At 30.4% G+C, this 16748-nt stretch overlaps 1 protein-coding gene across 1 annotated transcript in view; it reads right to left on the bottom strand.

Annotated features, from left to right (window-relative positions):
- PTPN12 (protein tyrosine phosphatase non-receptor type 12) overlaps positions 1 to 16748 on the bottom strand; it is an 84847-nt gene that overhangs the window by 25770 nt on the left and 42329 nt on the right. Inside the window, exons 3-9 of the mRNA XM_039849340.1 lie at positions 15827 to 15903; positions 14170 to 14265; positions 13343 to 13381; positions 10827 to 10898; positions 6969 to 7028; positions 3085 to 3227; positions 419 to 485 (exon numbers count right to left, since the gene is read on the bottom strand). Coding sequence (XP_039705274.1) covers positions 419 to 485; positions 3085 to 3227; positions 6969 to 7028; positions 10827 to 10898; positions 13343 to 13381; positions 14170 to 14265; positions 15827 to 15903 — 554 coding nt within the window. The remainder of the gene's footprint in view (positions 1 to 418; positions 486 to 3084; positions 3228 to 6968; positions 7029 to 10826; positions 10899 to 13342; positions 13382 to 14169; positions 14266 to 15826; positions 15904 to 16748) is intronic.

Consider the following 16748-nt stretch of genomic DNA (forward strand, 5'->3'; position numbering starts at 1 on the left):
TACCACATACAATTTTTTGAAAATACTGAGTGGCAAAAACGGCAACAGTAATAAAAAAAACTAACATTGAACTGAGCACTTGCTACATGCCACAGATAATTCTAAAGAATTTTACATAAGTTAACTTACTTATGCTTATAATAAATATAAAAGGCAATAAGAATTCTTTATTTGGAAAAGTCAATGTAAAGTTTAAAACCCTAATATTTGACAATGTTTATCTTGCTGCCCAGTGCATTGTATCAAGATAAAATGCATCATTTATCTCTTTTCACTACTTGTACTTCTTACGTAGCAAAGCTACTTCTAAAAAAGTAACATGTATAACAAAATATATGCTGTGATTTAGTGCAATTAGTCATATTTGAAAATCATAATAGACATATTGGATATAACACTACATAAAAATTATTCTTACCCCAGCTTTTAGTAAATTCCATGTATAATCTATGGCACAAATGGCACCTGTTCTTCCACAGCCTGCACTATGAATATAAAGTTTGAAAAAACAATTTGATTTTTGCAATAAAAGAACTATAAAATATAGATGAATATGTTAATATTCAGAAGCAAAAAATTGTTTAAGAAATTTGACAAAATTTTACTTAATTGGTAAATAAACTACAACTTAAAACACTGTAGGTGCATGGTAAACATCGTAACATTTTATTTAAAGAACTTCCAACAGCAAGTGACTCAGAGTACCTAGGAGCCTTAACTATAAAGTCTAACCACCTCAGACAACTCTGTCTAACAAAATATCTTGCAGAGATAAATTTATTCAATGTTCAAGATGGCTTTAGAGTACAGGAGGAATAGTACATCATTTCAATCTGTAAAGGGTATAAGAAAGACAAAAAATGCTACAAGCCCTAGAAACTGGTTTGAATATCAGCAGTGATTTCACCAAATGAACAAAGATCATTGATGTGCTCTCATCTCCCAAAGAACTAACAGAACCTGGAGAATGTGAAGCAAAATACTAGGTGCTCTATTTTAAAACAACAAAAATACTTTACAGCAACTGATTCTCAACTAGAGGGAGGCACTATGCATCTCACAGCATCACTTTGAATAATTAAAGATGTTACGGACAACACTAGAATAATTTTTAGGCAGAAAAAAAGTTGGGCAGTATTTTAACACGTTTTGAAACATTTTAGAAGAATCAGCAGTTTGTTAAACATGGGATCTAGAAATTTCTGAGATAAAGTACATTATAAGCAACTTTGTATGACTTTAACAGCTCTTAATAAAATCAATAAACAGATCTAAATATATGTAAATATTTATTACATAATGGTGGAATCTCCAATTAAAGGGGAAAGACTAGACTCAATAAATGGTACAGGGAGAGTTAGCTAACAATGAAGAACAAAAATTGGATTCTTACCTCATACATACCTTTATAATAAAAAAAAAATTCCAGAAGGATTAAAAATATAATGTTAAAAAAATCTATAAAAGTGCTAAAAGATATAGGCAAAACTTTAAGCACTACTGTGTTAGGGAAGGACTTTCTAAGCATATCTCAATGGACAGAAATCATAAATGAAGACAATCATAACTCTGACTACATGACAATTTAAAAGTTACACATGGCAAAACACAGGCAGAATAAAAACCATAAAAAACCATGGTACTTATGACAAAAAAGTTAATATCCTCAATATACAAAATATATATATATAAATCATAATGTATAATAATTAAGAGAGAAATAACTGCTATAAAATAATTGGCAAACTATACAAACAAGCAATTCACAAAATACTATAAGTGATCAAGAGGAAAAAAGTTTGCTTGTCACAGTCATTAAAGCAAACAAAAAGATAACACTACTGCAGAGGGAAATGGGCACTCCCACAAAGTGGCAGTGCTAGGACTAATTGCAATTAGCACCAACCTTATGGATAACAAATTTAAAAAATATGCTGTAAAAGCATTTAAAAGTTCATGTCCTTTGACTTAGAAATCCCACTTTTAGATATTTATCCTAATGAAATAATTACAAATGTGCTCAAAGATTTTGCCATAAGATTGAACATTTAAACAGTGTTTAAAATAGCTAAAAAAGGACTGGAGAGGTGTAATAAATTAAATGCCAAGGAATGGAGGTTAAATATAAAGTATAGTGCAGTTTAAGGCACTGCAGAAGAATATTTATTAAATTTAGAAAGCTACACATGATATATTAATGGGAAAACATTCTTTTAAAAAAATACTATACATACACTGAAAGGATATATATTAAAGTTTTAATAGTGATAATCCCTAGTTTCAGAATTGTGAATGATTTTCTTCCTTTTACATGTTTTTTTCTAAGTCACTACAGTTAACATACTATTTTGGTTGTTTAAAAATATTAAACAGTCAATTAATTTTTAAAAAGAAAAACCTTCCTATCGAATTGGATTTATGAATTATATACATTGACTGGACAACACTGATAGAACAGGATATAATTTCAACTAATTTATAAAGAAGTCAAAGGATTTTCTTTTAATTCTACAATAGATTTTTTCTTTTTAACAAGTCAACTAATTAATCAAAAGGACAACTAACCGCTTAATTAATTACAGGAAAATATTTTTTAACCAATTTGTTAACTAATTCTTACATCTCCAGACAAGTCACCTTTTCTAAAAAGCAGCCCTTTCACTTCACTAATATAGGCATTACAATCATACCGATTGGATAAGAAACTATCTTCAGTGTTACATCTCCAGTAAAAAAAAAAAAATCTTTTAACTACTGAAATAAACAGTAAACCACTGAGTCTGAGAAATTTCACTTACTTTTTATAACAATTGTGAATGCAGATACAAGTCACTTAAACAGATAAACTGACTGCAGTTTTTGAAATAAGTACTATGATTTTAAGTCTTTTTAATAGAGTCTAACATAAATTAAAGATTAAGAGAAGAAAAACTGCCTCAGGATTCAGGTAGCTTTTACAATTTGGAAAATCATATAACTATCAAATGAAAATCCAAAAATTAGGTTTCAAAATACCATACATCACCCATATTATAATGCCGCCTATATTCCAAGGAATTTAAATATTTGGAAATTTCTTTTTACCTGCAATGAATACAAATAGGCACATCTTCATGTTCTTGGTATTTCCTCATTAAGCTTATCATATCCAGAATAGAATCAAATGACGAGGGAACATCATGGTCTGGCCAGTTCACATAATGAAACTGATATAGCCTACGAGATTCCTTTAAAAATAATAAAAATACAATAATTATGAGAACACATTTGTAAATTTTAAAACATAGAGAAAAGCTGCATGTTTTACTAAACTACCATTTCTAACATAGTTATGTGGTATTCATAACTATGCATTAAAAAAATCTCAAATAAATGACAGCCTACATTTACTATCACATTCTCATTATTGCTCTAAGGGCTTCATGTGTAACAATTTACCTAATCCCCATGTAATGCCATGAGGAAGGTATTGTTAATATCACCCTCAATTTATAGGTAATGAGACAGAATGATTAAATAACTTGCCTAACCTATCATAGCAAGTGACAAATGTGAGATCTGAACTCACAGGCAGCCTTACCTCCACAGCATGCTCTTTAACCATTACACTATATATTATTGAATTAATCTACAGTATTAAATGGAGGAATAACATACTAGAAGCACTGTGTTAGAATCTACTGCAATAGAAGACTTATAGAATATTTAGGCTGAAAAAAAAAAAATTAGAAATGAACCTGTTCAATCTCAAATCACTTGTCTTATTTCAGATCAGTGGTTCTCAAAGTATGCTGTGGGGCCCCCCGTTCCCAACACTTTCACAGGGTATCTGTGAGTTTTAAACTATTTTCATAATAATACTAAGGTGTTGTCTTTTTCACCCTCATTCTTGCATGTGTGTATGGCAGTTCCAAGACTACATGACTTATGATGTCATCACTTTCACAGCTAATGAAATATATGCTTGTGTATTCATGTTTCTAAAGAGAATTTGTTTTAATTTCAAATATAGCAAATATTGAAAGATAGAACCCACATAAAGAAAGGCTCTCTGGAATCCTCGATAATTTTTAAGAATGTAAAAGAGTCGTGATATCATAATGTTTTGAGAACGGCTATTCTAGGCGATTAACTGAAAAAACACCTGCTTGGAACCAGGTAAAACTGTATTCAAAGTCTACTTCTATCATTTACTGAATAACTTTAGGTAAGCTACTTGACTTCTCAAAGACTCTATATCTTTGTCTATGTGCAATGGAGATAATCTACTATTAGAAAGTTAGGAGGTTTAAAATGCTTGATACACTACTCAAAATCAGTAAGGTACCTAATATTATTACTGTAGATTAAAAAATGGCAACCAAAGTATAAGAAATGACTCAACTAAAAGGATATGATTAGTCAAGTCAAGGGAGGAGGAAGACTACTGGAACCACATCTACTGATAAACAGTAAGGTAGGAGTTGTAAGTATGTGTATAAATGCACTAGTTGGGGAAGAATGCATTTCATGGCCTAGCTTATAATGGTTTAAAAATTAAGATAATAAAAATAGAGCAATTGAGGGAAACTTTGACAATTATTCCCTAATATCGTCATATTTTTCTTTAATTTCTTCCTACAGAAATTATCATTTTCTATAGCTCTGAAATACTGAAGTCAGAGCCTCAAGTGAAAGCAATATATTTGTAAATGACAACTTAGCTTTGATGGTGGCTTGTCTCTTTCTAAAAATTGTAACTAGTAAAAATTAAACTAGGTAATATTTACGTAAACAATGCTATATAATCTGCTTATTGAAATAGAGGAAAAATATTTGTAGCAAAGAAACGAAATATTCTAAATGTAGTAAATTTAATTTAGGGAAAGTTGTTCTATGTTGAAATTTATATTACTTTATTATCTAATTTGATAAGCATAGGGCTCAAGATACTAAATGAAATATTACGCTCTGATTTTTTCCTCATTATTTTGTATAATTTAAAAAAATTAACAAATCTCCTTAACTATGTAAGATAAAACAGTGTACTATTTACATTTCTCTTTAAAAATTATCCTTAGAAGGAAGTGAAAGCAAACATAAATAAATGGGACTATATCAAACTAAAAAGCTTCTGCACAGTGAAAGAAACTATCAAGAATGGGAGAAGATATTTGCAAACAACACCTCCGACAAGGGCCTAATATCTAAAATATACAAAGAACTCATACAACTCAACAATAAAAAACCAAAACATCCAAGTAAAAAATAGGCAGAAGACCTCAACAGACACTTCTCCTAAGACATACAAATGGCCAACAGACATGAAAAGATGCTCAACTTCACTAGCTATTAGGGAAATGCAAATCAAAACCACAATGAGATACCATCTCACACCTGTTAAAATGGCTATCAACAGGACAAGTAATAAGTGTCTGAGAGGGTGCGGAGAAAAAGGAACCCTCATACACTGCTGGTGGGACTGCAAATTGGCACGACCACTATGGAAAACAGTATAGAGGTTCTTCAAAAAAACTGAGAGTTGATCTACCAATCCCTCTTAGGTATTTACCCCAGACTTCAAATTATACTACAAGAGACAAGAATCGAAACAGTATTGGCAGTAAAACAGATACACGGACCAATGGAATAGAATGGTATTGGCAGAAAAACAGATACACAGACCAACGGAATAGAATTTAGAGTCCAGAAATAAACATATATATGTGCAAATAATTTTCAACAAAGGAGCCAAAAATATACGATGGAGAAAAGAAAGTGTCTTTGATAAACGGTGCTGGGAAAATTGGAAAGCCACATGCAAAAGAGTGAAACGAGACTACTATCTATCACCATATGCTAAAATTAACTCAAAATGGATCAAAGATCTGAATATAAGACCCGAAACAATAAATTACATAGAAGAAATCATAGGTACTAAACTCATGGACCTTGGTTTTAGAAAGGATTTATGAATCCGACCTCACAGGCAAGGGAAATAAAAGCAAAAATAAATGAATGAGACTAGAGCAAACTAAAAAGCTGCTGCACAACAAAAGAAATCATCAACAAAACAAAGTCTACCAACTGAATGAGAGAAGACATTTGCAAACTAAGTCTTTGATAAGGGGCTAATATCCAAAATATATAAAGAACTCATATAACTCAACAACAAAAAAACAAATAATCCAATTAAAAAGTGGGCAGAGGATCTGAATAGGCATTTCTCCCAAGAAGACATACAAACAGCCAACAGACATAAAAAGATGCTCAGTTTCACTAGCTATTAGGGAAATGCAAATCAAAACCACAATGAGATACTATCTCACACCTGTTAGAATGGCTATCATTGACAGGACAAGTAATAACAACTGTTGGAGGGGTTGTGGGGAAAAGGACCCCTCAGACACTAGGGATGGGAATATAAATGGCACAGCCACTATGGACAACAGCATGGAAGTTCCTCAAAAAATTAAGAATAGAATTACCATATGATCCAGCAATCCCTCTTCTGGGTATTGACCCCTCAAACTGAAAACATTTATTCATAAAGATATATGTACCCCAATGTTCACAGCAGCATTATCATAGTGGCCAAGACATGGAAACAAACTAAGTGCAGTTTGATAGATGACTAGATAAAGATGATGTGGTACATGTATACAATGGAATATTACTCTGCCGTAAGATGAAATACTGCCATTTGCAACAACAAGGATGGATCTTGAGATAATCATTCTAAGCGAAATAAATCAAGACAGAAAAAGTTGAGAACCATGTGACTTCACTCATATGTGGGCTATAAAACTGAAAGCAACAAATGAACAAGAAAAACAGACTCATGGACATAGACAACAGTTAGTAGTTACCAGAGGGAAAAAAGGAAGGGAGGAGATAGATAAGGGTAAGGGGGGGTCAAATATATGGTGGTGGAAAGAAATTTAAAAATATTTATCCTTTGAAATGATCTCTATATGAAAAATACTTACATTCTGAAATTCAAGTAAGAGTGTCCTAATAAAGTAGTCTGTTCTTGCTTGTTCAGCTTCCTAAATAAAGGGAAACATTTAAAAGTCAGTGAGAACACAAAACAAAAACACAGTACACACTAAAACAAACAATACCTTCATATTTAAAGTCCACAATTAAAATTAAGCTTTAAAATTCTAGGTGTATCTGGTAATTATAAAACCACCTTTCTAAAATTCGTGAATTTGTTTATCTAAGTTTTATTTATAGTTTTTTTGTTGTTGTTTTGTTTTTTTTTTGTTAAACAGAAGTCTCTGTTAACCAATTACTTACCTAGGAGCGTATCATCAATAAAAGTAATAACCATCCCTAGAATCATGTAATAGAAATAATACAAACAAAATGTCACTTCTTAGTAGCAACCACCATCTTCAACCATTTTATATTTCCATAAAGCTTGATTTTCCATACTTAACACTCAACTTTCAATTAACTGGATGCCAAATGAAGAAGAGGATTCACTCAGAAATGTCCAAATTGTTATTCTGGTTGGTAACATAACCACTTTAAAGATCTCTTAGTGTCATTTGTCAAAGTATTAGAATAAAGCTTCTGCATCAGTTTGTCACTAACCCTAGTAGTTAAAACAAATATAGTCTAGGACAGTGATAGTCAAGAGCAATGGGGTACTGTTTTATTAATTTAAAAAAATTCAATATTATTTCTGCTTTAATTTTTAAAATCATACCAATTTATTTTGAACTTCTCAAATAACATTAAGGGAAAAGTATGTTTTTACTTTCATCAAAAATGAGTATAAAAACATTAGCTCAATATTTAATTTTTTCTTGCCTATAAAGGGCAAGCTAGTAAATATTTTTGGTTTTGTAGGCCTTAAGTCTTGGTCTAACCAGCTTTGGTGTTGTGATAGGTGAATATGTAAATTAATAGGCATGGCTGTATTCCAAGAAAACTTTATCCAAAAAGATATTTGCATACTGATGTGCATATAGCAGCATTATTCATGGTGGCCGGGACATGGAAGCAACCGAAGTATCCTACAACAGATGATTGGATAAAGAAGCTGTGGTACATATACAAATGGAATATTACTCAGCCACAAAAGATGAAATATTGCCATTTGCGACAACATGGATTGACCTCTGGATAATCATGCTAAGCGAAATAAGCCAGACAGAAAAAGCTGAAAACCACAAGATGTCTCTTATATGTGGGATATAAACCTAAAAGCAACAAACGAACAGGACAAAGAGAGACTCGTGGACATGGACAACAGACAGTGGTTACCAAAGGGTAAAGAGGAAGATGGGGTAAAATGGGTCAAATACGTGGTGACGGAAAGAAATCTAACTATGGGCGGTGAACATACAATGCAATATATATATATATGCCTTACTGTTGAATTGTACACCTGAAACTTACTGGATTTCATTAACCAATGTCCCCATAATAAAAAATAAAAGAATAAAGTAATTATTGATAGGTATGTTAAAAAAAAACAAAAACAAACACCTTTATCTACAAAACAGGCAGTGGGCTAGACTGACCCATGGATAGTGTGCCAACATCTGGTCTAAGTGGTTTACATGCAGCAACATTTGACTGAGTTCCTGCTAGCCAGTACTCCCTCCTTCCACCAATACTTTACTCTCCTTCTCACCCCAAACCAAGAGAGCTGATACTGTCCTTTCTCAGTCTCAAATAATGATTGCCAGTAATCAAAGTCACTTCTTATGGTTATTTTCACCAACTTGCTTTCTATTTCTAAATTTATTTTTTGTTTACATTAGGAATAACAAATCCCTGAGTTGTCTGAAATAACTGTAAGACATACAAATTAGTTTCTTTTTTAAATCTTCAAAAATTTTGCTTTTCAGCAAAGATCGGTCCCAATGTTGACAAATCAAAGATTGTTACTAATCAAATGTCTTATCAAGGAGACTTAAATTTTAGTTCATTTGAAAAACCACCCCAAGTCAATTCACCCTTTTCCAAATTATAAACTCTTTCTTTTCTCTATTCGTTATTGTAAGTTGTTTACTATTTCTGATCCCCAGCTGATCAAAATTTTAAGTTGTTTTGTTGTTGAATGTTAAGTACTGTATGTTTTCACTTGAATTGGGACACTGAGTAATTTCATTACATTTAAATTTACAAATGTTTAACACAAACACATTGCACAGAGCTGGGTTTCCTAGACTGTTCAGGGACTTAATATTGTAGAATACTCTCGGGACTGTTGAGTGGGGAAAAATTCTCTCATGGAAGTAGACAATGTGTTATGTATTTGTTTTTATTAATTTCAACTAATATGAAATACAGTATGATTTTTAAAAATGTGTTTATTTAACCCACGAATAGTTCATTCTAACCAGGGCTTTAGAGTAAATACAGGCAGTTGAACTGAGTTATAGTTAATATTACAAAAATCACTCTGTATTCATAAAGGAGATTGCAACCCAAGTTGAGTCCTTTTCTGTATCATTAAACTTTAAGTATGCATCAGAGGAATTCAGAAGCTATAAGGATAAATAAGTCAAAAAACTATAGACCTCTTGAACTCACCAATAATAAGTAAAATCATAGAATTATATTTCATTTAACCATGGAAAACAAAGTGAAAAACAAGCAATTCTGACGTGGGGTATAGGGTGGTTAATTTCATGTGTCAACTAGATTGGGCCATTAAAAGTTTGATGTTTCGTCAAACACTATTCTTGGTGTTCCTGTGAGGGTGTTTTTGGGTGAGATTAACACTTAGCTCAGTGGACTTTGAGTGGAGCAGATCACTTTCTATAATGTGGGTGGCCCTCATCTAATTAATCAAGGCCTAACTAGAACAAAAAGACCGGCTTCCTCCAAGTAAGAGAGAATTCTCCAGCACACTGTTTTTGTCTGCAGCATCATTTCTTCCTGGTCTACAGCAGACTGTCTTTCAACTGGAACTGAAGATCATCAGTTCGCCTAGGTCTCTAGCTTGCCCACCCACCCTGTAGAGTTTGGACTTGCCAGCCTCCATAAACACATGAGCCAATTCCATGTAATAAATCTCTTTCTCTCTATAGATTCATATCCTATTGATTTTGTTTGTCTGGAAAATATTAATACAGGAAGTTATTTAATTTTCATGTTTGCTGAATCATGGATCTTTTGAGTTGAATAACTAAGACAATACATTTTTTCCCATGTGATTAAGATGCCACCATGTGTAACTCAAAGTAAATTGTTGTTTCTATTTTAATGCTCACTTATATTTTACTTTGTTTTCCCTTCATTGTTTTTGTTTCTTAATTCATTTTCTCAGATTTGTGCTGTTAGTTTTATAACCTGAATTTAATTCATTTCCAGAATTCATTAAATAGTTACATATTTTAAGTTTCATATCAAATTGTCTGCCATAAAGGACCAATCTTTACTTCCAAGATGACAATAAACCTTTGTATATAAAGAACACTTCTGAAGAACATAACATAGATATGAAAGATTAACTTGATAAACTATACTTCAGTCATGGGTCTTTCCCATTGAAACTAATACTTTACACCAAATTTCAAATAGATCACTCAAAGCAGTTTCTCCATTTACTCACATATAAAAACTTAACTATTAATATATATACAAAGACTAACACAGAATTAATATAATATGGTACATTTATGAAGTCATTCCCAAAGCATCTAAATTCTAAAGCAGTATAAAAACAAACATTATTAATATTTGTTTATTATAATTAAGTATAGATTTACATGGAAACATTGAGTGGCTTATAAAAAACGGTTCAAACCATATTATAATTTATTCATTGATCTAGCATGCCAACTTTCTGTTTAATAATGTACATAAAAATAGGTACTCACACAAGAAATTTTAAATGGTGCAAATGTTATAGGGTCTTCCCCAAACAAAGGCCAATAGCGCTCACATTTTTTCTGTTGTCCCCATAAGTAATCCATATGATAGTTTTTCTTGAACTTTTATAAATAAATATAAAAGTGTTCAGCTTGTTTTTCCATCCCAGAAAACAGAAAAACTGGCATCAGTAGGCAAGGAGCTGAAGAGAGCTCAGATTTATCCAACTGTTCTTAAAGGTGGGCTACTCTATGTCCCCTCTCTAAGATTAGTCATGATAACATTATTAACATAAGTGCATTAGCTGTTCATTGCTATCTGCTCGGTTTACAGAGAAGACTCCAAAGATCCTCCACTAAGAAAACAAACAAACAAATCCCACTTAAAAAAAAGTGCCTGGCAAAAGATCCATTTAGAATGAAGGGTAGTCAGGCAAGTTTTAACACCTATAAAATGACAATCTACATGATTCTGACTGAATTTTTGTTAAGTGTAAATTCTGTGACATAGTGGAAAGAGCATTCTAGGTGGTATCAGAAGATTTTCCAAGTATTAATTTTCCTGTTTTATTGGCCTTTAGTTCCTTTATCTATAAAAATAAGAATAAACCTTATCTTACGTGACTGTTGCGAGTACTAAATAATAGTATATTTCAAATGTTCTGATGGTAAAAACCCTATATAAGCATAATATATAATTTAAATTATTCACTTTTATTTGAGATTATAGAAAGTATAACCAGTTTCCCCTCTTACCTTCAATACTGCTCATGGGCAACAAAGTAGAACTGTCTAGTATGTCAGTTTAGCTTAAGAGTAATACTTTAATATTTTACAAGACTTAAAACCACAAACCTAATTTTCCAGTAGAAATTTACAGAAAATGATTAAAATTAAAATATTTTTGAGGGTTTATTTTTTTAGTCTTCTACCTGGTAAAGTTTTTAACATCTTAAAACAGACAGAAAACAAGTTATAAGAGATTAACTTAGTAAGGACTGAAATTGTGTGACTAATATACTGCTGATTCGGACAAGCAGTAATTGAGTATTATATTGGTATTTATACTCCAGGTATAAACTAATAACTATTGATATTAAACACTGTGTTAAACATCATACATATGTAATCTATAATCATATATTCATTTTAGAGACGAGAAAAGTGAAACTCAGGAGACAGTTCACTGTACCATGCATGGTCAAAATGCAAGTAAAGTGTAGGTTTGATTGATTTCATTATCTATGCTCTTTCCATTCTAAGTTAAGATCTAAGTTAAGGTTATCAAATAAATTAATAGGCCCTAACTTATTGACAATTTGCTACTAACAAAACCCTATGAATCACAAAATCTTCAGCTTCAAAAAATGTTGCATTTAATATAACTTAATTTTTCATCGGGTATTATTACTGATATACAATGGGATATAATATATATTAATGGAATGAAAAGAAAAGTAAGTCCTAAATCTAAACAGTAACTTAAGAAAACAGGAGAGTAAAACCCAAATTTCCTAATACAACAGATGGTACTGAAGTACATACTAACTACTTAAACAGATAACTTACTTAACAATTTGTTTGTATATTTTCTAATTTTAGGAAATGTTCATTTTCTGTCCAATATTACTGAATATTTCCACTATAGTAAAGAATGGCATTGGGAGAAATGACAAAAATTATCAGTTAAAATAAGGTTTTCCAATGATTTTTGTATTATAACATCTCACATAACTGAAAGATGTACTATCTTGCTTTATGCAACATATTCTTGACTAAAAAAATTTTAAGATATTTTTTATACAACAAAAATAATTTTTACTTTAATAAACCACATTAGTATAAGGAAATTTCAAATCACCGCATAACTTGTTTTTTAAGGTTGATTTGTATGTTACATTTATAAAGGACTATACTTAAGTTTTACTTAATTCTATTCTAAAATACATTATCACTTCTGACAATGAAGACTTAGTAATTAATACTGTAGATCACAATAGGTTGAAATTAATTTCACTTGCACAGGGCATAAAAATATCAAGGTTAAAAATTTCAGATTAGGAGATTTTCTTCTCTTTGCTTTGAAGGCAGCATAAACAAAAAATGTAGTGGTATTTGCAGATGGAGAAATCAGAATATTCAAGTTATAAATTGATCATAATTAATAAAATTATTTAACTCATTTTCATAGCTCAATTTTATTCTTATTTTTAAAATACCTCTCTACCTTGGTCCACTGTTCTACTTACACCATTGAATATTTGAAGATTACTAAGTACCAATAAAAAAAACTATTATTTTTAGTATATAATAAAATGTACTTATGAAATGTAAAAAAGTATATGTGCTTTAGAGATTATTTTGTTCCTTTTATGCAATAAAAGCAATAGAACACACATAAAAAAGTATCTCATTTAACTACTAAAGCTCAGAATATAATAAAAGACTAGAAATATATATCCCTAGAAATGAAGTGATAAAAAGAATACTCCATAATTATTTTAAGTGTTGATAGATATACATACCCTTCCCATCTCAAATTCTCGACAGGCCATTACAATAATCTAAAAAAGAGTGGGGGTGGGATGAGATGAAGAATTTATCAGTTAAACATAATTTAATTTCTTTAATGAAATATAAATGTCAAAAGTTACTCTTTATTCTGAGCAAAAGTATATACTTGGCCTGTCAAAAAACAAGTATTAATATTAAAAGTATGAGTTAAAGAAATAATCAAAATCACACCTTCCAAACAAGGGCTATTTAGCAACAAATTAAAATGGCTTCAATTAACATGATGTATTCAAGTTGAATTAAATGTTATGAATCTTATAGATTTACTTCTGACTTTAGAAATTACATTTAATACAATTATCTAAAGGCTGAATGCATTTAACTGTCTTTAAACATAAGGTTATTACATTTGCTTCTCCATCCCAATATTTTACACTGTAATATTTCAAACATACAACAAAGTTGAAATAATTTTACAGTAAACACTATATAACTGCCATCTATATTCTACCATTAAGATTTCACTACACTTGTTTTATCACATAGCTATCCCTGTACCCATCTGTCTACCAATTCATCTTATTTGGTAGCTGTCTTATTAGTTACTGACTTAGGACAAGAATTAAAGTATCACATCTTCTTCTTAAAATATTTCTACTAGGTTGTGAGAATTTAATGAGATAGACTTGATATCAGTTGCTATATTTTTAGAAAACATTAAATATAATTAAGATACCATTATGGCCAAAAAAGTGTTTTCATGTCTTACTCGGTAAAACATCCTATGTCATTACATGTAATACTTCTCACAATAGATTATGAAAAGCAAATTACTTACTACAACATTGTACTCCCAGATCATCCTCCAAAAATCTATTACTGTATTTGCTAAAGGTCCTTGGGTTGCCACATATGCTTTTGGCCCATAAACACCCTGCAATGGTTAAAAGCAAATTTCATTATTATGATTACCAAAAATATTATCTTACCTAAATTTTTAGGTTTCAAATTTTATTAGTAATACTGCTTTTTTCACCTAAAGCATTTCCAAATAATTTCAGTTTCACAGTACATAAAACCATGACAAAATATGTTTAATCCACTTTAGCTTTTGGTAAGATGTTATTACTTTTGTGTATTTATTAGACATGGTACACAGAATTGGTAATTAAACCACCTTATGCTAATTTAAAAATTACTATTTACCTAGGAATTAAAAACAAAAGCCCTAAATTCTAAGTTAACAAAATTAACCATAGCAGAAATATAAAAGCATTCTTTGATTCTAAAAACAATACTAAAACTAGCAAATTGTTCTTTCTTAGCTAAATTCTTTCATAGCTGCCTTCGATTATTTATTCAACTTAAAATTTATTGAGTGCCTACTATATATGTTTCTAATAATGAACCCAAGGATATACCAAACAAGATATCAGACTAAAATACTAAATAGCATGTAATGGAATCATACAATGAATCGGAGTTATTAAAGTGCAATTAAAAACTAGAAGTTTTAACACATGCCCTTATGAAAGAATATAAACATGAACATCTAAAACAGCAAATCACCCGTGTTTTAGTTTCTGTTTAACCTATTTGTTTTGGATTTTGCCATAACTGTAATAAAACTGCCTTTGTTGGGAAAAATTTTTTTTAATTTAAAATGATAATTATTCAGTGGTGACACAAATAATATTAATTTTACCACCTAACTCTTACCATTTTAATATTTTATCAATGACACATATTAAAATATGTATAAATACCATATATAAAATAAATGAAATTATAATGTCATATAACTAGAAAGATTCAAAAACACAGAATAGCTAATGGAATAAAATAGTCTTTTACTTAAGTACCAGTCTGAATTTGTCTCCCTACTGATAACTATGTAAGAACTTGACTGCTTTTGATCAGAATATCCAAAAAAGGTTAACTGTATAAACACTATATTTAATCCTGCATTTTGTGTTGCCACTTGAAATGGTGACGATTGCCAAGTTTTTAATCTAATTTTACATTCTGTAATTTTAAATCAGTATTAGCCAGTAACTTTAGCCCTGGTAACTTATCTCAAGAAATTATTCAAAAGAATGATAAATGTTCACTGCAATATTACCATCAAGAAAAACTGGAAACAACCTATATGGTTTAACAACAGAGAATGACCAAGTACATTTGTGTACATATACTCAAAGGTATAATCAAGAAGATGATTTAGCAATAGGTAAAGTGTTTATAAGCTATCAATGTAAAAGAAACAAAATAGAACACTTTATTTCCAATATCACAAAACTAAGGAAAACTGCTTATCCTTATGAATAAGGGCACTAGAATGGAAAGCACAAAAAAAGTGTGTCAGGGTTGTGATTTTATTTTTATTTCTTTGCTGTTGGTATCATGTTTAGGCAATTTAAAACAATTTAATAAAACTAGTATGTAGGGATACATAAAGTATGACAGAGAAACGCCAATTTAAAGTTAACACATACCTTAATAAAATTTGCATTGATATAGTCTGAATCTTGAGAAGGCGTCTTTAAAGTCAATTTAACTCGGCTGTGATCAACTACAAAAAAAAATATCATAAATTATGTCCTGTTGGCAGATAGGTGTTTTCTAATGAACCATAAGTAGGATTAAATAAATTACTACAAATATTTACTTAAAAAAACAATTCATAAAAATTGACTCTAGGTACCAGCAATTTCTAACATTGTTTCGAAAGGAAGTAAGTCTTTAAAAACAAATATCTGATGATGTAAAGCTGTGTTTTAAAGTTGCTATCAGTATAATCTCAGGAGCTATTTTAACATGCAAATTCCTGGGCATCATCCTGGATTTATGAGACAAGAGTCTGGGGTTTAAGTCTCTACAGTTCTTAATAAGCATATCATGTGATAAGCACTAATTACCAATACACAAGCTCATTTGCCAAAATTTTTAAGAAATCTAACTTTCATATTTTATAAGAAATTATAAAAATTAAGTAAGCTATGACGGATAAAATGAATTAAGATGTATAAAAGTACTCAATACTGCACTTGGCCAATATTTATTACATAATGTCTACTCAGGTTAGAAAACAATCTTTACGATAAAGTTCAAAAAATATAAATTTTATAAAATCATGTAGTTCTATTTTCAAAATAAAAAATACATATGATTTTTAAAAACTAGATCTTAAAGGAAGATATAAAACAAAAAGTAATCTTTCTCTGCCCTTAAATTTTAGGGCTCTCTCTTTCCCAACAATGACACTATTAAGGTTCTTTTTTTCCTTTTAAAAGTAATTTTTATGCATATACCTATATACTTTGAATTACACAAGTAATTACACTATACATGTTGTTCTATATCTGTTACTTTTCAGTTAATAATATATCCTGCTATGCTATACACCTGAAATATTAT

Source organism: Pteropus medius, unplaced genomic scaffold (assembly GCF_902729225.1).
Source record: "Pteropus medius unplaced genomic scaffold, Ma_sr-lr_union100, whole genome shotgun sequence".
NCBI classification, from domain to species: domain Eukaryota; kingdom Metazoa; phylum Chordata; class Mammalia; order Chiroptera; family Pteropodidae; genus Pteropus; species Pteropus medius.